The sequence below is a fragment of the Anomaloglossus baeobatrachus genome, chromosome 10 (genome assembly GCF_048569485.1).
Source record: "Anomaloglossus baeobatrachus isolate aAnoBae1 chromosome 10, aAnoBae1.hap1, whole genome shotgun sequence".
Taxonomy (NCBI): domain Eukaryota; kingdom Metazoa; phylum Chordata; class Amphibia; order Anura; family Aromobatidae; genus Anomaloglossus; species Anomaloglossus baeobatrachus.
In genome coordinates, this window is record NC_134362.1 from 27,843,365 (window position 1) to 27,866,910 (window position 23,546).

Below are 23,546 nucleotides of genomic sequence, written 5' to 3' on the forward strand. Positions count from 1 at the left end.
AAGTGGGAAGAAGGGGCTTTGCTGCCACCATCAATAATTACACCTTGTAGCGCCCTCTGCTGGGGGTTGTGGTTTACAGAAAATGGAGCCGACACCATTTTTTTTTTTTTTTTACTCTTTTGTATCTTATGATGAACTTCCTCTAATTCAAGGATAAATCTGTTTTAGATGTCATGAGACAGATATAAATGAGAAAATGTTTCCAAGACAAAATAATGGTCATGGTCCAGAAATATAATCTCTGAGCAGCCTTATTAATCAATAGTATATAACCATTGTCCTGCAGATTAATGAATTTGTCTAAGCTTAGAAAAACATGGCTGTGTTCTTCCAAAAACAAAGTAACCTATATCCCCATAGGCTGTGTCTGGTATTAAAGAAATAAAGCTGAGCTGCAGTACCGCATGGGACCTTTAGGTGTACAAGGCCCAAGACTATGGAAACGCAAAGTGGCTATTGCACAGGGCCCCCCTTGTACAGTCTGCCTCCCCCCCTTGTACAGTCTGCCTTCCTCCCCCCCCTTGTACAGTCTGCCTTCCTTCCCCCTCTTGTACAGTCTGCTTTCCTCCCCCCTTGTACAGTCTGCCTTCCCTCCCTCCCCCTTGTACAGTCTGCCTTTCTTCCCTTCCCCCTTGTACAGTCTGCCTTCCTTCCTCCCCCCCCTTGTACAGTCTTCCTTCCTTCCTCCCCCCCCCCTTGTACAGTCTGCCTCCCCCCCTTGTACAGTCTGCCTTCCTCCCCCCCTTGTACAGTCTGCCTCCCCCCCTTGTACAGTCTGCCTTCCTCCCCCCCCTTGTACAGTCTGCCTTCCTCCCCCCCCTTGTACAGTCTGCCTTCCTTCCACCCCTTGTACAGTCTGCCTTCCTTCCCCTTCTTGTACAGTCTGCCTTCCTTTCCCTTCTTGTACAGTCTGCCTTCCTTCCACCCCTTGTACAGTCTGCCTTCCTCCCCCCCCTTGTACAGTCTGCCTTCCTTCCCCTTCTTGTACAGTCTGCCTTCCTCCCCCCCTTGTACAGTCTGCCTTCCTTCCTCCTTGTACAGTCTGCCTTCCCCCCCCTTGTACAGTCTGCCTTCCTCCCCCCCTCACCCACCCCTTGTACAGTCTGCCTTCCTCCCCCCCCTTGTACAGTCTGCCTTCCTTCCTCCTTGTACAGTCTGCCTTCCCCCCCCCTTGTACAGTCTGCCTTCCTCCCCCCCCTTGTACAGTCTTCCTTCCTTCCTCCCCCCCCCCTTGTACAGTCTGCCTCCCCCCCTTGTACAGTCTGCCTTCCTCCCCCCCTTGTACAGTCTGCCTCCCCCCCTTGTACAGTCTGCCTTCCTCCCCCCCCTTGTACAGTCTGCCTTCCTCCCCCCCCTTGTACAGTCTGCCTTCCTTCCACCCCTTGTACAGTCTGCCTTCCTTCCCCTTCTTGTACAGTCTGCCTTCCTTTCCCTTCTTGTACAGTCTGCCTTCCTTCCACCCCTTGTACAGTCTGCCTTCCTCCCCCCCCTTGTACAGTCTGCCTTCCTTCCCCTTCTTGTACAGTCTGCCTTCCTCCCCCCCTTGTACAGTCTGCCTTCCTTCCTCCTTGTACAGTCTGCCTTCCCCCCCCTTGTACAGTCTGCCTTCCTCCCCCCCTCACCCACCCCTTGTACAGTCTGCCTTCCTCCCCCCCCTTGTACAGTCTGCCTTCCTTCCTCCTTGTACAGTCTGCCTTCCCCCCCCCTTGTACAGTCTGCCTTCCTCCCCCCCCTTGTACAGTCTGCCTTCCTTCCCCCCCCTTGTACAGTCTGCCTTCCTTCCCCCTTGTACAGTCTGCCTTCCCCCCCCTCACCCCCCTCCTTGTACAGTCTGCCTTCCTTCCCCCCCCCTGTACAGTCTGCCTTCCTTCCCCCTTGTACAGTCTGCCTTCCTCCCCCTTGTACAGTCTGCCTTCCTTCCACCCCTTGTACAGTCTGCCTTCCTTCCACCCCTTGTACAGTCTGCCTTCCTTCCCCTTCTTGTGCAGTCTGCCTTCCTCCCCCCCTTGTACAGTCTGCTTTCCTCCCCCCTTGTACAGTCTGCCTTCCCTCCCTCCCCCTTGTAAAGTCTGCCTTCCTCCCCCCTTCTACAGTCTGCCTTCCTCCCCCCCCTTGTACAGTCTGCCTTCCTCCCCCCCCTTGTACAGTCTGCCTTCCTCCCCCCCCTTGTACAGTCTGCCTTCCTCCCCCCCCTTGTACAGTCTGCCTTCCTTCCCCCTTGTACAGTCTGCCTTCCTCCCCCCCCTCACCCCCCCTTGTACAGTCTGCCCTCCTTCCCCCTTGTACAGTCTGCCTTCCTTCCCCCTTGTACAGTCTGCCTTCCTCCCCCCCCTTGTACAGTCTGCCTTCCTCCCCCCCCTTGTACAGTCTGCCTTCCTCCCCCCCCCTTGTACAGTCTGCCTTCCCCCCCCTTGTACAGTCTGCCTTCCTCCCCCCCCCTTGTACAGTCTGCCTCCCCCCCCTTGTACAGTCTGCCTTCCTCCCCCTCCTTGTACAGTCTGCCTTCCTCCCCCCCCTTGTACAGTCTGCCTTCCTCCCCCCCCTTGTACAGTCTGCCTTCCTCCCCCCCCTTGTACGGTCTGCCTTCCTCCCCCCCCCCTTGTACAGTCTGCCTTCTCTCCCCCTTGTACAGTCTGTCTCCCCCCCCCTTGTACAGTCTGCCTTCTCTCCCCCTTGTACAGTCTGCCTTCCTCCCCCCCCCCTTGTACAGTCTGCCTCCCCCCCCTTGTACAGTCTGCCTTCCTCCCCCTCCTTGTACAGTCTGCCTTCCTCCCCCCCCTTGTACAGTCTGCCTTCCTCCCCCCCCTTGTACAGTCTGCCTTCCTCCCCCCCCTTGTACAGTCTGCCTTCCTCCCCCCCCTTGTACAGTCTGCCTTCCTCCCCCCCCCTTGTACAGTCTGCCTTCCTCCCCCCCTTGTACAGTCTGCCTTCTCTCCCCCTTGTACAGTCTGTCTCCCCCCCCCTTGTACAGTCTGCCCCTGATTTCGGTGTCAGGATAGTGATCTTCTGCTTCCTCTGTGCATTTCTTTACTCTTTATGCTGTCACTTGCAATAATTCACAGTTCTGTTCCTTTATGACATAATGATTTTCATTATTTATTATTTATTCACCTCTGTTATGCTGAGGCTTGTAGTACGTCACAGTTGCACTGTGCAATTATTTTATTCCATGCTATTTAAATTACCTCGGTGTTCTTACAAGATACCAGAACGATACAGGGGACATTTTCAATTTTGCTCAGCCCTACACTTTATCTAAAAAAAAAAAAAATGGCCTGCAGATTTGGAGATTTTGGGGGAACGGAAACGGGCGTTTTTCCAATTCTGTAGAGCCATTTTAAGACCATCCACTTACTGTATGAGTTGGTATGCTTGTTGCACCTGGTGCATTGAACAGCTCTCCAAGCCCCATCAGGACCTGAGAATAGCCCTGTGTCACTTACCTGGGGGCACCTGCGGGGGCGCTTTACCTGAAAAACACGACGCACCGGGCCCCTCCTGATCACCGCTGAGAACATTGCAGGTACATGGCGTCAGCATCGCATTGTTAACGTGTTTGTAGGAGGAGACGTGATGACAGCTGATGTTCTGCCCACATCAGACAATCTCCATCAAAGCTTCCTTTTGTCCTGCATCTGAAAAGAATAATTCTGTCCCCATCTCTCAGCGGCGGGAAAACAAACTAATGCTCTGTATTTGTCATCCACGAGACATAAAAGAGATGCACGGGCCGGGTGATCCATCACTGACTCTCATGGGGCCTTTCTCTGTGTGCATTATGTAGACCGCACAGACCTCTCCGAAACTGGCTGATTAGAGGACTACCCCAGCCGGGATCTCTGCTGGTCACATGTTATAGCGGGTAAGCTGCACGTGTGTAACACGAGCTCTCCGCCTGCAGGACCTACGATCCTCAATGACGTCTTATATAATCCCCCATGTGCATCATATTAGCATTTACTTCTATCAAAAGTTGAAACTTGTACCTGTCACTGTGTATAAAATCAAATGTATGAATCCTAATTTAATCATATATCTTTATAGGAGTCTCTGCTGTTTATCTGTCACAAAACTCAGAATCCTCTGTGTCTTTTCAGGAAACCATGGAGTAACATGATAAAAACAAAAAAAAATAAATAAATCTCTGCCTGCAGCCTCCACTAGGGGGAGCTCACTGTTCACAGAAATATAATTCTCAATAAAACGCTGTATTGTGCTCCCCCTAGTGGTGGCTTCTGGTAGTCATAATTTTATCAAGTCACTATGGTTCTGTAGAGATGGGTTTTTTTTATTTTACTTTTTTGTTTTTAGCATCCCTCACCCCCCCCCCCCATTGACTTAAATGACAGAACATGAAAACTGTGCCTGAAAATCACATTCACTGAGTGCAGATCTACAAACACATGTTGGGCAATGATTTACTTTGGATCCTACATATGTAAAGCACAGTGCAGAGGTGTCTGACACGTAGACGCTATATACACAGCATGCTTACACTGTATACACCTGCATGTTACCCACTCAGGACTAATAATAGATATCCTCCAGAACAGGATCCGCAGAAACCTTCAACCTCTGCCAAATCCTATGATGTCAAATTAAACAAGATCTTTTTAATAAAGTGGAGCCTGTGCCGTCACGTCCTCCACGCGTTTCATTAAGCCCCCGGGACATGGCGCTCAGGCCTCTTTGTTGAGCTGGATAAGATTGTGTGCCCTGGATGCCGCAGTTTAATATCCGCCTATTGACAGTAGATAGCAGGACAGTGTCAGGAAATGATATGGGAGGTTTTATTGCAGTAATTGACCCGCCGCTTCCTCCCGAGCAGATGGGCTCTCGCGGTTATGGCTTCATTATTTAAACACTAGCGTCGTCTACAATGCTCTGCACGGAAACAGGCATAATATTGATACAAGGCAAAGGCTCCGGCCGCCATAGACTGTGTACACTGGGCCCATTATAACCCCGGCTGTTTAGACAAGAGGGTGCGGGGTCCATAAATCCTGGTACCGTGTGTGATCGCCTTGTACGACACATGTCAGTCACCCTATTACTGCGTCTATCCTGCTTCCTTAAAGGGGCTGGTCCAGTACTAAGATATTGAGGACCTATCCTATCCGTAGAATAGCTCATCAATATAAGATGGGTGAAGGTCTGACACCCGACACGCCCCATATATCTCATGTCTGCTCTGACAGTGGCTGTCATGTAGGCGATATATATATTGAGTTGAGTAGTTTATATCCCAGATATCAACTGATTGTGGGGGCACCGAGTGTCAGTCCACCACCGGTCTCATACTGATGGCCTATTCCATAGAATAGATCATCAATATGAGATGGGTGATGGTCTGGCACCCTGCACCCCCCCATATATCTGATATCTGCTCCAACAGTGGCGGTCATGTAGGCCATGTATGGAGTTGAGTAGTTTATATCCCAGATATCGGTTGATCATAGGGGCACCGAGTGTCAGATCACCACCGGTCTCATACTGATGGCCTATCCATAGAATAGATCATCGATATGAGATGAGTGAGGGTCTGGCACCCGGCAACCCCCATATATCTGATATCTGCTCTGACAGTGGCTGTCCTGTAGGCATATAGAGAGATGAGTAGTTTATATTCCAGGTATCAACTGATTGTGGGGCCACCAAGTGTCAGACCACCGCCGGTCTCATACTGATGACCTCTAATATGGATAAGTCATCAATGTATCATCAAGGGCACTTAAAGTGTTAGTCCAGATTAATTAGATAATCATATAACTTTATTATATAGCATAAAAAAAATGTATCTGATCTGTTCCAGCAGAGGGAGGGTTAAGCCATACTCTTCATTAGATCCCCGTAAGGGTCTTTCTGTGTAGAGCTGGGGTCTCGTTCCTCTATGACTTTAGTCCTGCGCTCACATGACTTGATCCTGCGTATCAATTGACACAAGGAGTTAAGACGTTCTCATCCAGACTGTGGATATTACAGCCGATGTAATCATATTACAGGCTGGAGAGCGCCACGTGTCGTCTGCCCGGCCGGCTCCGCACCCCCCCATATACTATAGTCACACAAGCCAGAGAAAGTAGAAAAAAAATAACATGGGTTCTCCTGGATGACAAATCCTGGTCACAGTCCTTCAGAAACAGCGACAAACCTGGCAGCTCCGATCCATTAACAGTGAGAGGAGCTGCAATATCACAAACCACCTGTGGACAGGTGGGGAGCTGTTCTTGAAAGAAAGAAGCCATGACTTCTAATGTCACACAGCTCCTTTTAAGAATTGACCCCCCCAGTGATATAACCAAGGTTACAGCAGATTTTACTTAGATCTTTACCAGCAAATACAGAGTCCAGGCTTCAGCGCATAAGATCTAGGCCAGTAGGACACAATCGTCCAGGATTAGGGATCTACGTAAACGCGACACTCATCCATGATATTGTGTTATTTACTTAAATGGGAATAAGCTGCAAATCCAGGCAACACATGGACGGGTGTAGAGCTGAGATTTTTCTGGAAAAAACCCTTTTATTCTTAATTTTGGACTAATTGTCTTAATTTGCATTATAGCACCTTATCACCAATTTAAATGATAGGTGATGACTTGCTGAGCGTTAGCGGTTTCACGTCTGGGACCCTTAATGATGTGGAGAGTGGAGTTTTGTAGCGCTCCATTTTGACAATGGATGGTCCTCCATAGAAACCATTCATCTCCATGGACAGAGGTGAGCATTGTACTTGGCTTGCAGTCCCATAGACAATGAGTGGAGCAATGATGATTGGCAGGATCATCGCTCCTGATTACGGGGACCCCACTGGTGGAATCACTAGTGATCAGAAAGTCACCACCTATCTTGTAGGTTATCGAGCATTTGGATTCTAGGTTTAACCCCTTTTATTGCTCCAAAAGGCGATTTCAGATCATCAACACAATGGTGCCCGCTTGTAGGATTTCCTCAAATTCTGGGAGATTCCCCATTGGTAATATATGGGATCGGGAGTCTGATTGCACTGCAGGTTATAACAACTCGGCACCATTTATATGACGGTGTAGAGGAAACCGCCAGAGCTCGTGTACACGGGGAACCATAGTGGATGGACAATGAATCATGACGAAGCTCCATGCCACTAATGGTCCTTTGCTGGTGCAGTCAGTCCCCGTAGGCTCCATCTAGAGAGGTCAACGCTGTGTACAGGAATAGACCAGACATGTAGGACACAGCGGTACAAATCAGCATGGGGTGCAAAGAGGATTTCCAAAACTTACTGAGTAAACAAGCAATAACAAGAACCTTAATCCGACCTGAGACAGAACACATGAGGATTACTCTCCAAAAACCTCCAGATGAGACTAATTAAATAAAAAGTCACCTGACGCTGGGATTAGTCCAGTGGGCGACCTGCCAAATACAGTACAATCTGAATCCACCCCCCTCTGTAAGCAGCTCCTGGAAAGTTAGCGACCCCTTAAATTAATAACTTGTAGATCCTCCTAAAGCTGCAATCGCCTTCTCCAAATATCTGGCTCTACAATGTGCAATGGCAGAAATATTGGCCCATTCTGCCCCGTAATTAGTGATTGATATTTCTGGGATGCTCTTTGTCCTCTACAGCTCCGACCACAGCAACGTTACATGATTGAGGTCATTTCAACCATTTTGAAGTTTAGTTCTGTTCTTGGCGATGTAACAAGCACAGGATCCAATATGCGTTCACCCTCGGGTCCTGGACGGTAGTATTAGGGTATATGCCCAAGATCAGGACCTGCTGTATCCTGGATGCAGCGGGCCCTGACCTACGGGGCCATGTGTCTCCTCCGCAGGAGACCGCAGCTGTTTGTGCCCACCATACAGGGTTCGGGGCACTGCGGTATCTCGCTTGTGTTCTCCATAAGGAGGACGCTTGCGACTCCGCAGCAGAGAATTGACATGCTGCGGCTCAGGAAGCTGCACCACATGTCAGTTTACGCTGCGGGCCGTTACCTGCACAGCGGGCATGAGAGTTCTATAAATCCCATACACTGTGCTTGTACTGTACAACGCAGTGTTTTGGAAGCAGTGAAAAAATGCTTCATCCAAAACGCTGCAAAAACTGATCGAGGGCACGCAGCCTTAAATTTCCTGTACACTCTCTTCATATACCATTACATTAATTGTCCCCAAATGATTGCCAGGTGTCGAAGGCCCCCCCCCAACCCATGGTGCGTCCTCCACTGTGCTCAAAGTTGGGATGAGGTTTTTTTTTTTTCTTCAAAACATAACATTGCAACTGGTTTTTTTGTTGTTGTTGTTTTTTTTTACATTATAGTTAATGGCCGAATTGTCATTTTTTGTTTACTGTATGGGTTCAATTTATTATTTTGATATCTGACTTCTGCAGAGATAATGGGCTTTTTTTAATGTCTTTATTTATAAAAGGCGTAAAAGCTGGAAACGGTGATAGTCTTGTTTGTCTTTCTATATACTGCAATACCACTGTATAGCAGTATATAGATAAAATTGTGCCGCCCCCGTGGCAGCAGCCGAGCGGCTTGGATACAGGTTCTCAGTGGCTCGAGGGTCTCCGGCCACTCAAATGAAGGGGGTATTTACAAGGGGTTATAGAGTTCGTGACGCCACCCATGGTGCGTGGTAACTGGGGTGAATACCGCCGCTGACAGGGGGCAGCCAGGTGTTGTGACCCTCCACGGGTAGGAGGTGCCCCGGGGACTGAGTGGGAGGATTAGGCCGTGGGGTGCAGGGATCACTCTCGTACTCACTCAGTCCATGAATCAGACACTGACAACCAGGTAAACCAAGTCTCTGGACACCGCTGTGGGGAGCTAGTTCAGGTCCTGTCCCCAATGGTGCTGCCTGGTGACCCGTGACCTGCCTCCTGACACTAAGTTTATTTCTCTGGTGGTCCCAGTAGTGTGAAACTTGCTGGGTCCCGCTCCCCACTATGGCTCAGTGTGAGAGCTTGCTCTCAGGGTTCACGCTTGGGATTTTCAGGACCGTTTTGGGTGGAAAGTTCTATCTCCCCTTCGTTGCGCTAGTACCCCGATTTTGGAGAGGTTGGGAACGAATCTTGAAGGCTTTGTTCTCCACGGGTGAATTATCGGGTTGCATGCAGCTACTCCCCGACCTAGGGTCCACGTACCCCGTCGTGCCTCGGTCCCAGCCCGGTGATGGTGCAAGGCCGCCGACTGTCCTACTTGACAGATCCGAGCCCCTTGCCACGATCCCCTGCAACCGGGGGTCCGACTCCTCTAGGCCCAGACCACCGTCTGCAACCTAGACAGTTTCCTTATGGGAGTCACCACTCCTGACAACCTCCTCACAGCTCGAGGGCTTCTCTCTCTTCTCCCTCTCACCGACTCACTGACTACACTCCTCACCTCCCCTTCCTGACCCCCCAGGTGGGCGACTCTATTCCACTCAAGCCATCCACTGGTGTATCTAGTGGGTGTGGTGCCGGGTGTATCTAGGATTTTGATTTGCTGATGTAGGCAACACCATTTGGTTAGGGACCCATAACCAAGGAGTTGGATACTGCACAGGAGGGCAGATTGTGCAATACCCTGTGACGACCTGATAGTCCAGGGGCATCACAAAATAATGGCCTCCTATGACACCCGGCCCTCATGGAAGGATGAATGTGACCTCTGAGGTCTTCAGTAGACTCCAAGCGAACATCAGCACCCCAGGATCGCAGGTCCTGACAGTTGCTCTTAACCAGGAGCAATTAGCGCTAGGTCTGTTCGCAGCTCTATACATCTGCACCCGGTGTGTGTTGTAGATTTCTGCCACGATTTGGGAAGCGGTTAAATCGTCAGTGCTGCAAAATATCTCTAGTCTAATTTGAGGGGGGGGGGGGCAAAAAACCAAGTCTGTGATATAGAACAAGCAGCAGCTGTATTCAGCTACTTTACATGTAAACGTATAAAAGACCCAAGTCAATTTCATAAAAACTAAAAATTTATTTTTACAAAACCTTGAAAACAAAAAAAAAAAAAAAAAAACAGGCCTTGGTGTTCTTTAAGTTTATATACAATCTGTTATCATAGTGGCCTTTATATCAGCCTTACTGCCTTATTACCTGGTAATAATCCCCTGCGCTGGAGTACATGCAGCAGCCAGTATTCTGTGAATGTGTTGCTTATAGGGGACATGAAGCGGTATGTGCAGGATACAGGCTGCCCTACATGACAAATCAGAGTTGTAGGCACAATTCGGGAGTGGAATATTAAATCATTGCCGAGTTATAATAATCTTACAGACGAGTTCTGCGATATTCAGGAAGAGTTAAGGGGGCTTTACACGCTGCGACATCGCTAATGCGAACTCATTGGGGTCACGGAATTGGTGACGCACATCCGGGCGCATTAGCGATGCCGTTGCGTGTGACACCTATGAGCGATTTTGCATCGTTGCAAAATCGTTCATCGGGGACATGGGGGTCCAATCTCAAAAATCGTTACTGCAGCAGTAACGAAGTTGTTCCTCGTTCCTGCGGCAGCGCACATCGCTCCGTGTGACACCGCAGGAACGAGGAAGCTCTCCTTCCCAGCCTCCCGGCCACAATGCGGAAGGAAGGAGGTGGGCGGGATGTTACGTCCCACTCATCTCCGCCCCTCCGCTTCTATTGGGCGGCCGCTCAGTGATGTCGCTGTGACGCCACACGGACCGCCCCCTAAGAAAGGAGGCGGTTCGCCGGTCACAGCGACGTCGCAGGACAGGTATGTGTGACAGGTCTGGGCGATATTGTGCGGCACGGGCAGCGATTTGCCAGTGTCGCACAACAGATGGGGGCGGGTGTAAAGCCCGCTTTAATAGCTGGTGCCCAATGGACAATAATGGAACACTCAGGATTATAAGCCACAGAAAAATGTCTTCATATAATACGATCTATGCAGAGAAAGAAATCTGCTCTGATCTTTAGCAACAATGAAAAAGTCCTCATCACACACTGGACCATCCCTTTTATTCCGAGACCCCAGGACCATCCCGGGGCTGATCATACCAGGTTTAATGTAACCGGAGAAATCTGCAGCAAATCCACAGTAAAACACTTAGGGGCACTTTGCCCACTACGACATCACAGGTGCGATGTCGGTGGGGTCAAATTGAAAGTGACGCACATCCGGCGTCGCAGGCGATATCGTACTGTGTAAATCCTTTATGATACGATTAACGAGGGCAAAAGCGTCATAATCGTATCATCGGTGTAGCGTCGGTCATTTCCATGAATTGGGAAATACCGCTGTTACGATGTTGTTCCTCGTTCCTGCGGCAGCACAAATCGCTGTGTGAAGCCGCAGGAGCGAGGAACATCTTCTACCTGCTGCTCACGCCGGCTATGCGGAAGGAAGGAGGTGGGTGGGATGTTTACGTCCCGCTCATCTCCGCTTCTATTGGCAGTCTGCCGTGTGACGTCGCTATGACGCTGCACGACCCGCCCCCTTAGGAAGGAGGCGGTTCGCCGGCCAGAGCGACGTCGCAGGGCAGGTGAGTGCATGTGAAGCTGCCGTAGCAATAATGTTCGCTATGGCAGCTATCACCATGATATCGCTGCTGCGACGGGGACTATCGCGCTCGGCATCGCAGCATCGGCTTGCGATGTCGTAGTGTGCAAAGTGCCCCTATGGTTATGTGCACAACAATGGGGTCTGCAGGTGAATTGCGCACAGAATCTGCCGGCACTAGCGCCCCATAAAATGAGCAGAATGCAGAGCAATATCATAGTACAATTACTGTGGATTGGCTCCGTCTTATGTTACTTTTTTTTTTTAATCATTTCAGGTCTTCCAAACCCTCAGCCAGTTAAAAGAAGGGACACGGTCATGGTTCAGGCGTCTTCTGCTGGGAAGCTGCCAGCTTTCTATACAAGGAATTCGAGTACAAGATGATAGTGGCGGAGCAAGAACACCAGCCCAGCCACCTAAGGCCAGTTTCACACATCCTTCTTTTTGCCGGTTTCGCGGATGCGGCGCGCTCCCGTACAGTGAATACAGTACAATGACAGCGCAACAAGCGCCAGTCACGTGCTGTCATGTGACCGGCGCATGTGACCCGGAAGTTACAGCGCTGTCATTGTACTGTATTCACTGTATGGGAGCGTGCCGGATCCGCGAAACCGGCAACGAGAAGGATGTGTGAAACTGGCCTAATGCAATTCACCTGTGAATACTCTGTGGGTGCCCCCAGTGTCTAAAAGGTTTCATGTGCACAGTGCCTTATTTATTACTGGGATAACTTCCATTAATCAATTCACAGTTGACGCAGGATTGCTACCAGTCCAAATTCTTGTGTAAATGGAGTGTAGTACACATGAGACCACTACTCCCTTTACTTTAATAGGAGTGTTCCCATTCACATCTATGAAATCCCTGATAATCACTGCTATTGATCCCTAGGAGCACCTTTCCCACTAAAAGTCATTGGCACTACTACCCCTGTATAAGAATAGTGATCATATGTGAATGAACAGTACATGCCAGTAGTCAGACCCACATTCATCCGGTGGATAGGTGACAAATGATTGTGTGATTCAGTAAGAGTTCTGAACTTAAATAATCGAATATCCAAAAGCAAATTAATGAAAATTCCAATCAATCTGGAATTTGATATTTGTGAAACATTGCAGACGAACAAGAAATAAGACTGAGAACAGGAGATGAAGGGTTAAAATCTGCGCTGACGATGGACGAGATGCAGACGATGTGAGGAGGACACGCCAGGTAAGTATAATCCAAGTCGTTTATTAAGTCTACGTGTTTCTTAGTATAAACGTCTTCTTCAGGATGGAAACCAGTATCAAGGTGAGCGCTCGGCAATTCAGCATTACTGATTGTCTTCCATAAGACCCTCGTCTTTCCTTCAGTGTCTTTCTTAGAAATAAGACTGAGCAGACACTACTGTTGTTTTCTTATATAGAGAATATTTGCTGTAATGGAGGAGTCTGACCGTATCCAGCCGCTGGTATTGATAAACCAGATTATCTCCAGAATTTGTGTTGTCATGAAAATGCAAAAATTACAGCGCCACCTGCTGGCTGACATCAGTCCAAACACGAGAGGTGCTCTCATCCCAGGAGATGTCGCACAGACAGGAGCTCAGTGATCGGCTGCGACTCATGAATCCTTGATCCCTTTCTTTAAAGTTTTTGCCAGCGTCGGGTCGGCTTCACCCAAAATCGCAATAAAGCTGTCCACCTGCAAAAGCAAAGATGATTACAGGAACGGCGACTGATTTCTAATATGCATATATTTAATTTAATTTTGTACCTGTAGGTAACAACAGTTCAGAACATCCGAATTGAAAATACTCACAGATGTGGTATAGAGCGGGAGCAGGGTCCGCAGCGCGCACAAGCTCGTCTCCTCTGTGATGCGATTTTCCCGGAGCGCTTCCATTATATTCTCCTGGAGAGAATATGAGGTCACGACATTAGGCTACATGTGCACACTATTTATTTATTTAACCTGTATGCTGCCCTTCTCCAAAGACTCAGACTGGCTCACAACATTAATTTTATATAGCGCTTTACATACATTGGCCACACTGTCCCCATTGGGGCTCACAATCTAGAGTCCCTATCTGTATGTCTTTGGAGTGTGGGAGGAAACCGGAGAACCCGGAACAAACCCACGCAAACACGGGGAGAACATACAAACTCCTTGCAGATGGTGTCCTTGGTGGTCATTGAACCCAGAATCCCAGCGCTGCAAGACTGCAGTGTAACCACTGAGCCACCACAAGACTGCAGTGCTAACCACTGAGCCACCCGCTGCATTTTGTGTTGCGTTTTTAGCTGCAGTTTTGTTGTCAGAACTTTCTGACATTTGATTTCCCAGCAAAGTCCATGAGAAGTCAGATTTGCTGTGCGCACCTTGCAGTTTTTGTCAGCGGTTTTTTTTTGTACAAGCAGCGTGTTCATTCTTTCTTGCATTTTTGTCAACATTTGTCATGAAAATGTAAGGAGAAACACTATCAAATTGGTGAGTTTTCTGTGTTTTTGGCGCTTTTTTGGCACTGAAACCAAACCAAAAACGCATCTACGTTACAAGCGTTCTTTTGACATTTCCAGGCTCTCTCTGACAAAGTGCAGTTTGTGTGCAGAAAAAACTGTAGTGTGCGGATAAGAAATAGGGCTCTGTAATACCAGACACAGCCTGTACACAAGGGCGGCGCTGTATCAAGAAAAAAAATAATTAATATTACAATGGTGACTCTGATTTGTCATCTGTTCCTACTACAAGCCAAGAGCTTGCCTGCCCTGCTCCAAAACTCTGTTCTGCCTATATATAATGCTACACCAGGAGCAGAGAGACCGGGCCCTGTCCCCTCTTCCAGCAATCTGTCTCTGTAGCTTGTCATGAATATAGAGAACAGAGAGAAATTGTAAACCGCGCCAAAGATCACTGATGAAATCTTGGATTAATGTAAACTTTTTATTCTTGCACAGGTCTACGCGTTTCAGGAGACTCTGCTCCCTTCCTCAGGACCAAACAGGCATAAGTTACATCAAATCTGTAGAAGTGTATGTCTGCCAGACATATATACACAATGAAATGACAAAGAACCTCCCACAAAAAGAAAAAAATCGGCGGGAAAAAGTCTGATTTTTTTCTTTTTGTGGGAGGTTCTTTGTCATTTCATTGTGTATATATATGTCTGGCAGACATACACTTCTACAGATTTGATGTAACTTATGCGTGTTTGGTCCTGAGGAAGGGAGCAGAGTCTCCTGAAACGCGTAGACCTGTGCAAGAATAAAAAGTTTACATTAATCCAAGATTTCATCAGTGATCTTTGGCGCGGTTTACAAAGCCCATTCTACAATTTCTCTCTGTTATCAGCCACCTGGGGTACTGCTGCCTTTGATCTGGATTTATGCTGTTACAGGGGTTGTGCCTTTCACAACCATCTTTGGTGAGTAGGATCATCTCCTTTATCACCCCCTGTCTGTCAGGGTAAGACCCATTTGCGCTTTTTTGTCTGCAGGTTCTTTTTATCTATGAATATAGAGAAGGGAGACACCTAGTGGTTGGCACAATGAAAAGATGTTTTGGGAAAGAAGCCGTGTAAGTAATAATTTCCTATGTGTCCATCTCCATATTCCCTCTGCTGCCATACGTGCATATTACTTATTAATACTGCATATTATGCAGAACTGTCTCACTTCATGCACTGCTTGGGCCAACTTCCTCAGTAATATGGCATCCAAAGGAGGATCTTATATAATATATGAAGGGTGTATGTAACTGTGACATTGTAACAGAAAGGTGACAGCTGCACGCTGTAGCGCTAAGTCATGTGTAACAATAGACATGCATTCCTGCTATGAAAAAACATGCAAAAATTGAGATACTTGAGCTCACATAAAACTGGCCATTTTTGGGTGCCAAGTATCTCAATTTTTGTATGTTTTTCATAGCAGTAATGCATGTCTATATTCCCATATTCATTGTTCCACATCTTAGCACTGCAGAGTGCACCTGTTCACATTAGAAAGGTAGGATGTGCCATCAGTCTTTACCTATGACATTACTGTGTGCATGATCAAGGAATAAGGCCAGGGTGCTTAAAGGGAAGCAAACTACAATATAAATAAATCCCTAGCACTCAATAGGACAAGAGGCTGTAATGATGCAAAACGTGTTTTATTATATAGAATATCTGCAAAAGGAAAATTTACACCTGAACCAGATTTAAAGCAAAGCCAACGTTTCGCCCAGACTTGGCCTTTGTCAAGGTTTTGCGTATTATAGAGTTGGGGGAAATGACGAGTTGGACGTCAAAAAGACCGTCATTTTCCCCAACTCTATAATACGCAAAACCTTGAGAAAGGCCAAGTTTGGCCGAAACGTTGGCTTTGCTTTAAATCTGGTTCAGGTGTAAATTTTCCTTTTGCAGATATTCTATACAATAAAACACGTTTTGCATCATTAGACTCTTGTCCTATTGAGTGCTAGGGATTTATATTACTGAGTGCATGAGGCCTGGTCAATTTAATATAAATTTAAAAAAAAAGCCTGAAACGTGGATTTTTTTTTTCTTTTTTTCACCTTTGTCAATAGAGACAGAATGTTAGAGAGAAATTCGCAGCAGACGTCCTTTAGGATTTTTAAATGGAAATCTTCCTCGGACACTTTGTCCTCCGGCTCGGACCGCGCTGGGAGCTTCTTATCCTGGTTCTTCCTTTGACAAATCTCCTGATTCTCCAGGATCCGGCTCAGGCTCCCGATGAGAGGAAGATCTGGAAAAAGAGAGGATACTGGGCATGTATATAATCCCCCATTTAGCTGATGTCTGCCCCCCTCTGCTGGTGATGCAGTAATTACACCGTCTAATGGTCATGTCACACACAACGACAGCGACGACGACGTCACTGCTAAGTCACCATTTTCTGTGACGTAGCAGCGACCTTGCTAGCGATGTTGCTGTGTGTGACATCCAGCAACAACCTGGCCCCTGCTGTGAGGTCGCCGGTTGTTGCTGAATGTCCTGGACCATTTTTTGGTCGTTGCTCTCCCGCTGTGAAGCGCACATCGCTGTGTGTGACAGCGACAGAGCAACAACTGAATGTGCAGGGAGCCAGCTTCTGCGGATGCTGGTAACCAAGGTAAATATCGGATAACCAAGCAAAGGCTTGGTTACCCGATATTTACCTTTGTTACCAGCGTCCGCAGCTTCTTGAAGCCGGCTGCCTGCTCCCTGCACACGTAGTCAAGGTACACATCGGGTAACTATAAGCAATGCAGTTTTCTTATTAACCCGATGTGTACTTTGGCTACGAGTGCAGGGAGCCAGTGCTAAGCGCTGGTAACCAAGGTAAATATCGGGTAACCAAGCGAAGCACTTTGCTTGGTTACCCAATATTTACCTTAGTTACCAAGCGCAGCATCGCTTACATGCGTCGCTGCTGGCTGGGGGCTGGTCGCTGGTGAGATCTGCCTGTTTGACAGCTCACCAGCGACCCTGATAACGTCAGATCGTCTTCGTGATCGCTGCTACGTGTGACCTAGGCTTAATCCAGGTTGCTGCAGATAACACAGAGGTGATAATTACTTTTCTTGATCTCTGTGTACTCCTGATCTGTTTGGGCTGAAAACATGGCAGACATGACGGCCAGGACGGAGGATAAGATGGTTTTCTGCTCTTGTATGATGAGCGGAGGGTCGCCCGGCTGGCACAAGTCCTGACACACGAGATCAGACAAGAACTCCCATGTCTGCTTTCCATCTTCTGGATATTGTACTGGGGGAGAAGATCGCAACGGAATTACTGAATAGTCAAATAATTTATATACATTTTATAGTGACGTCTACTATGACGGAGAAAGCGATGGGGTTCAGCATTTACTCTACAATTCTCCAATCTGACATCCGCCCCCTTAATCCTCATTGCACTGCTGTATATACTATGGCTGAAATCAGCTATAGGGGCTGCAGACTTTGCACTGGTGACCGGCAGCTTCATGGTCCAGCTCGGGCTCTTTGTTGGACCTACCTATGGCCTGGATACCCTCATCCACGGTGGTCACCAGCTGTAATATGTGCATATAGACCTCCAGGCCCTCGGGACTGTCATTCCTGAAAAATGGAAACAAACCATTTTACCTGCAATCATATGTAATGCAATATTAGGCCCTGTGCGCAAGAAATTTCGAGAGGCTGAAAGATTTGCGCACTTGCGTTTAAAAAATGCACCAATAACGCATGCGTGTTTTCCGCAGATTGGTCCCTACGTTATTTTACCATTATCTATGGCAAAAAATGCAGCTACCTGCAGAAAAGAAGGGACATGCACATTCTTTTTCTCAAGAAAATCTGCAGAAAGAATTTTCTTTAGAAAAAAACAGTGTGCGCACAGCTATTTTTTTTTCCCCCATAGGTTTTGCTGGGGAATGTCTGCAGAAAGGTTACAACCATTTTCTCAAGAAATTTCTGTAGCAAAACCGCAAAAAAAAAAAAGCGGGTAAAAACGCAGTGTGTGCACAGGGCCTTATTTTACATGACGAAAAATCAGCAATAGATTTTAGGAGGGTTAGTAGGATACACCCAGAAGACCCCCATAAAGACATGAAATTCGGGTATTCAGACCACTTTCATGTGTATGGGGGTCTCAAAGTGGGAGTTGCTGACATCCGGTAGTATAGACTCACTTGAGCTGTTTTGCGGCCTCCAGCAGTGACGGCACCAGTCCGAGCACCGCTGGGGTTTCTTCACGATCGTTCCCCGATGTTCCAGATTGCTGGCACCCGGCCTTTATCCAGTCGATCATCAAGTCTTCATCCACATCAAACAGCTTGTCCACCAGCTCCCCTACTTTAACCAGCAGGTCCCCTGGAGAGCAAAATACACAATATACAGAAAGCGACATAAAGACAATGTCTTCTGTCCATCACACTAATGACATTCATACTTTATATACAGAGATTACATAGTGTAAAGCCTAGATGCGCCGATAAACGATTGTAAAAGCGTCGATCATTTTCATAATGTCGCACCAATAGGAGATACGATGTTGTTCCTCGTTCCTGCGGCAGCACACATCGCTGTGTATTAAGCCGCAGGAGCGAGGAACATCTCCTTACCTGCCTCCACCGGCTATGCGGAAGGAAGGAGGTGGGCGGGATGTTTACGTCCTTCTCATCTCCGCCCCTCCGCTTCTATTGGCCGCCTGCCGTGTGATGTTGCTGTGATGCCACACGACCCGCCCCCTTAGGAAGGAGGCGGGTCACCGGCCAGAGCGAAGTCGCAGGGCAGGTAAGTGCGTGTGAAGCTGCCGTAGCGATAATGTTCGCTACGGCAGCTATCACAAGATATTGCATGTGTGACGGGGGCGGGGCCTATCGCGCTCGGCATCGCTATCATCGGCTTGCGATGTCGCAGCGTGCAAAGTACCCCTTAGGGTGTGGTTACAGCCTCCGCTTCTGTATACTAAGCAGTGACTGAAGCCATGTCGGCCGCTTCTCTGACTGAAAGCCGGATAGACCTTAAAGATTAACTGCAGGTTAGTGTTTATGCAATTTAGCCCTTACTGATTGAGACAACGGGTCATGTCCTCAAAATACATGTAAAAACAAGCAACTTTGCAATTTACCTCTTACTATAAATCCTCTCTGGATTTTTACATTTTATAGTTTACAGCCCATTGGCAAGGTTATCCGCCCCCCTCTACCGTCTATCATAAATGGCTCCCAGGCAAGGAGGGCGCTCGCTATACTCATATCACGTATTCATTCCGAATAGCGTGTGCAATGCAAGTCAATGGGGAAAAACTTGCGAGGCGATCCAGACAGTCAAGTAAAGAGAGGACGCTACGGCCGGTCTGGAACCTTCTTACCATGAGATCCCAGTGTGTATAGAGTGGCTGCCACTCGGGACTTACAGTCCTTACTGGTTGAGCTCATGCTTCTAGGATACGTATATACCTGGAATCATACATCTCTACACCTTCATGATTCTCCTACAAGTATTTCACCCGCATTGCCGGAAGCATATACTTTTGGGGCATATCTAGTCAACACATCGTGGGTCAGTGAGCATTCCTCCCTTCACCTAGTTCTCCCACTCCTACTTTTCCTTACAGGATATACCAGAGGTCAGCCAACCCTACGGGATCACCTCATTAATACCCCTCTAGGATAGGAAAATATTTCTCCCTCGGCCTCCATTATCAGCCTGAGTACCTGAGTGGACACTGATACCCTGCCTACACAGTTCACAACTCGTGAATATACAACCTTAATCCAGGAAATAACCAATGAAAACCCGAACAATTATCCGGACTGAGAAAGTCGTCTAACTATATAATATGTATCAACAAGGGAACAAGTATTACGATCCTAACTGCAAGGATCACCCCCTTGTGTCCTTATCTCTAAGGAGTGTTACTGATGATATCCCCTGATGATCCCCCGTACTGCGTTAGGGGGGGGTGAAACGCGTCGGGAGAGCTGGGGGCCCATAAGCTAAGTGGTGCTTCAAAGCTCTAACCTAACTAATCCAGTACTTCTTAACTAGGGAAACTATACCAAACAGAAGAACCCTGGACATCTAACGCAAATTGTCTTTGTTGTCTATGGTTCTATTTCTATGTTTACACTCTTAAATCACTATGTTTCTGGTGGTGGTACCCCCGCTAGAGGGTAGCTAGGACGGTGAGGCTGACGTATACCCTGAGCGGAGACAGGTTCATTGTAAGTGTAGATATCTAACCACTGCGAAGGAAGGTAGATACAGTATTTACATTAACGAGTATCACCCTGACAGTGACCAACTAACGTCTCCACTCTATCCTCATCATATAACCACGGTCTGAGGCTGTCCTCAGGCGAGGGGATAACACTTGGTTGACACCTGCACCCTATATGTGTGTTTATTGTATTTTTAATATGCCTGATGAGAACAACACTACTGTTCTGTTTTAATATTTATGAAATAAAATAGTATTTTATGAGAGTAGACTTTATAGTGGTGTCGTTTGCTATTCAGCCTGCAAGCAGTTTTCTAAAACAGAATGTGGTCAGGTCCAGTGCCCCAGAGCCACCGTGTGATAATGTGAAACCAGTGCCGGCTGTGTCACGCAGCACGTATCTGATATAGTTTATGCCACTTTATTAATGATAGCGAATTATAGCTCGGCCACGGTTCCTCCATTTGTTAGAACAGTAGCTGGGGCGAGATTAAAAACTCAAAGGGCCAAATTCATCAAGACTGGTGATGTTCAGGGGCCGTGCTGGAGTCAGACGCGCATGATCAATGAAGAGGTGAGCGAGTGCCTAACTATTCGCACTCGCTATACTCATATCACGTATTCATTCCAAATACCGTATACAATACAAGTCAATGGGAAAAACTTGCAATGTAACGAGTAACTTGAAATGCCGTACTATTCGTGCGAGTAGCAAATAGTTAGAACAAAGGCAAGGAAAAGATGGACATTCATTTTTGGTAAACCGACCACCCCCCATGCATACACATAATATGATCAAGACTGGGATTCGGAGGTTTTAATGTCCAACAATCTTACCCTCACTATAAAGAAAAAAATCAATCCAGAACCTAGAAACATGGAAAACCGTGGTGATTTGTATTAAGTCCAAAATAAGATTGTCCAAATATAGAGCAAACAGACACTAAGTGGCACTATAATAGCGTCCATGCACCCAATACACATTCAATGAGGCTGTCTAATCTATATCGTTCAAGATTACAACCAACATCATCCAGACTCACCCATGAAAGAGAGGTGCCGAGCGTAGGTGTCGGGGTGCGTCCAACCCAGACGCACGTTTCGATTTTGTCTTCCTGGGGGGGGGGGTGTTTTCCATATATTCTGACTTTAATTTCCATGGAATTTGTTTATTGCGATCAGGTACTGTTGTGCTGTCCTATTATAGGGCTTATTTGGATGTCACACTATTCTTGTTCAACTTTTTGATGTAATTTATGTGCTTCTGTGAAACCCCACATGGAATAATTTTTTATATATTGAATCGTCTTTTCTATTTCTAAATAAAAATTGTTATCTATAGACCGTTCTGGATTGATTTTCCCTTTTATAGTGAGGGTAAGATTGTGGGCCATTAAAACCCCCTAATCCCAGTCTTGATCAAATTATGAGTAGCAAATAGTGCGGAATTCCAGTTACTCGTTACATTGAGAGTTTTTCCTCATTGACTTGCATTGCATGCGCTATTCGGAATGAATACGCAAGTATTAGACAGTGCTCGTTAGGAGTATAGCGAGTGCGAATAAGTTAGGTACTCGCTCAACTCTAGTGATTATTAATCGGAGGCACTGCTGAGATGTCTAGCATATATGTCAAGAACGTTACCCTATGTATACGATCAACAGAGGCAATAAAATGTGGCATGAACACAGCCTTACGTCACACAGCGTTATATACATTACCATTGGTGGAGCTGCTCATGATGAAGCAGAGGTTGTCTCGCACAGTCGGCCGATCCTTGATCCTTTCCAACCAAGTGCTCATCACATCCACCTGAGATAAACATGTCAGTAGCAGCCTGGAACAGAGGACGGGATATAAAAGGGAAAAACCTCACTGCACCGACTATACTGGATGTATAGAAGCGCCACCACATGAAGAATGAAGCATTATACCATCCTATTAACAGGCTGTCTGTACTCGTAACTAGTTATGAGCGAGCACTACCATGCTCGGGGTGCTCAGTCCTCGTAACTAGTGATGAGCGGACACTACCATGCTTGGGTGCTCAGTCCTCATAACTAGTGATGAGCGGGCACTACCATGCTCAGGTGCTCCGTACTTGTAACTAGTGATGAGCGGACACTACCATGCTCGGGTGCTCCGTACTCGTAACTAGTGATGAGCGGGCACTACCATGCTCAGGTGCTCGTAACTAGTGATGAGTGGCACTACCATGCTCGGGTGCTCAGTACTGGTAACTAGTGATGAGTGGGCACTACCATGCTCGGGTGCTCAGTACTGGTAACTACTGATGAGCGGGCACTACCATGCTTGGGTGCTCAGTACTGGTAACTAGTGATGAGTGGGCACTACCATGCTCGGGTGCTCAGTACTGGTAACTAGTGATGAGTGGGCACTACCATGCTCGGGTGCTCAGTACTGGTAACTACTGATGAGCGGGCACTACCATGCTCGGGTGCTCAGTACTGGTAACTAGTGATGAGTGGGCACTACCATGCTCGGGTGCTGAGTACTGGTAACTAGTGATGAGTGGGCACTACCATGCTCGGGTGCTCAGTACTCGTAACTACTGATGAGCGGGCACTACCATGCTCGGGTGCTCAGTACTGGTAACTAGTGATGAGAGGACACTACCATGCTCGGGTGCTCCGTACTCGTAACTAGTGATGAGTGAGCACTACCATGCTCGGGTACACGGCACTCATAACTAGTGATGAGTGAAAAGTATTGCACAATGTGTACCTGCACATATTTTTTTTTTGCAGATTTTGACTTGTTCTGTTTTCTCTACTTGTAGACATCAGCAGATTCTGGAATAAGCTGAGGAGATCCCCAGGACACTGCACTGTCTCGGATGTTGATGCCATATTCCCAGTTATGTCTGTGCTGAGATATATGCACATACCTGGTCGTTTCTAGCAAGGTTGGGGGGTCCGTGTCACACATCAGCAACAGCAGAACTTCTCTAGAAAATGAGCAGAAGGACACAAGTCATGACCGAAGCTAAGAACGCTTACAAGTCAATTGCTTATTCCTATCTGACAAAAACTCTGACAACAATAATTTGGCACGACCCTACATCTCCTCCCTCATCTCTGTCTATCACTGTACCCGTCCTCTCTGCTAATGACCCAAGACTGACATCCTTTATAAACTGAACCTCTCACTCCAGTCTACAGAACTTCTCTTGTGCTGCAGCAGTTTTCTGGAATTTGCTACCCCAGACAATTCACTTAATTCTCAGCATTCACAATTTCAAGTGTGCCCTAAAAACACATTGCTTTCGACTGAGCTATCACCTCACTAATCTAACTATCCCCTGTACTCGCTTCTGCGCGCGCTGTAGCTCTTTGTACCTGGACTCG

At 47.4% G+C, this 23,546-nt stretch overlaps 1 protein-coding gene across 6 annotated transcripts in view; it reads right to left on the reverse strand.

The window, feature by feature from the left end:
• Positions 1-9,973: 9,973 nt before the first annotated feature.
• The window catches only part of SAAL1 (serum amyloid A like 1), a 55,902-nt gene continuing 42,329 nt past the window's right edge, over positions 9,974-23,546 (reverse strand). For 5 of the 6 annotated variants that reach the window (XM_075326927.1, XM_075326928.1, XM_075326930.1 and 2 more), the window contains exons 6-13: positions 23,087-23,146; positions 21,900-22,015; positions 18,143-18,323; positions 17,488-17,570; positions 17,047-17,235; positions 16,044-16,234; positions 13,305-13,397; positions 9,974-13,187 (exon numbers count right to left, since the gene is read on the reverse strand). In XM_075326927.1, coding sequence (XP_075183042.1) covers positions 13,107-13,187; positions 13,305-13,397; positions 16,044-16,234; positions 17,047-17,235; positions 17,488-17,570; positions 18,143-18,323; positions 21,900-22,015; positions 23,087-23,146 — 994 coding nt within the window. In that variant the 3' untranslated portion in view covers positions 9,974-13,106. The remainder of the gene's footprint in view (positions 13,188-13,304; positions 13,398-16,043; positions 16,235-17,046; positions 17,236-17,487; positions 17,571-18,142; positions 18,324-21,899; positions 22,016-23,086; positions 23,147-23,546) is intronic. The other variant, XM_075326933.1, reaches the window with a different exon arrangement.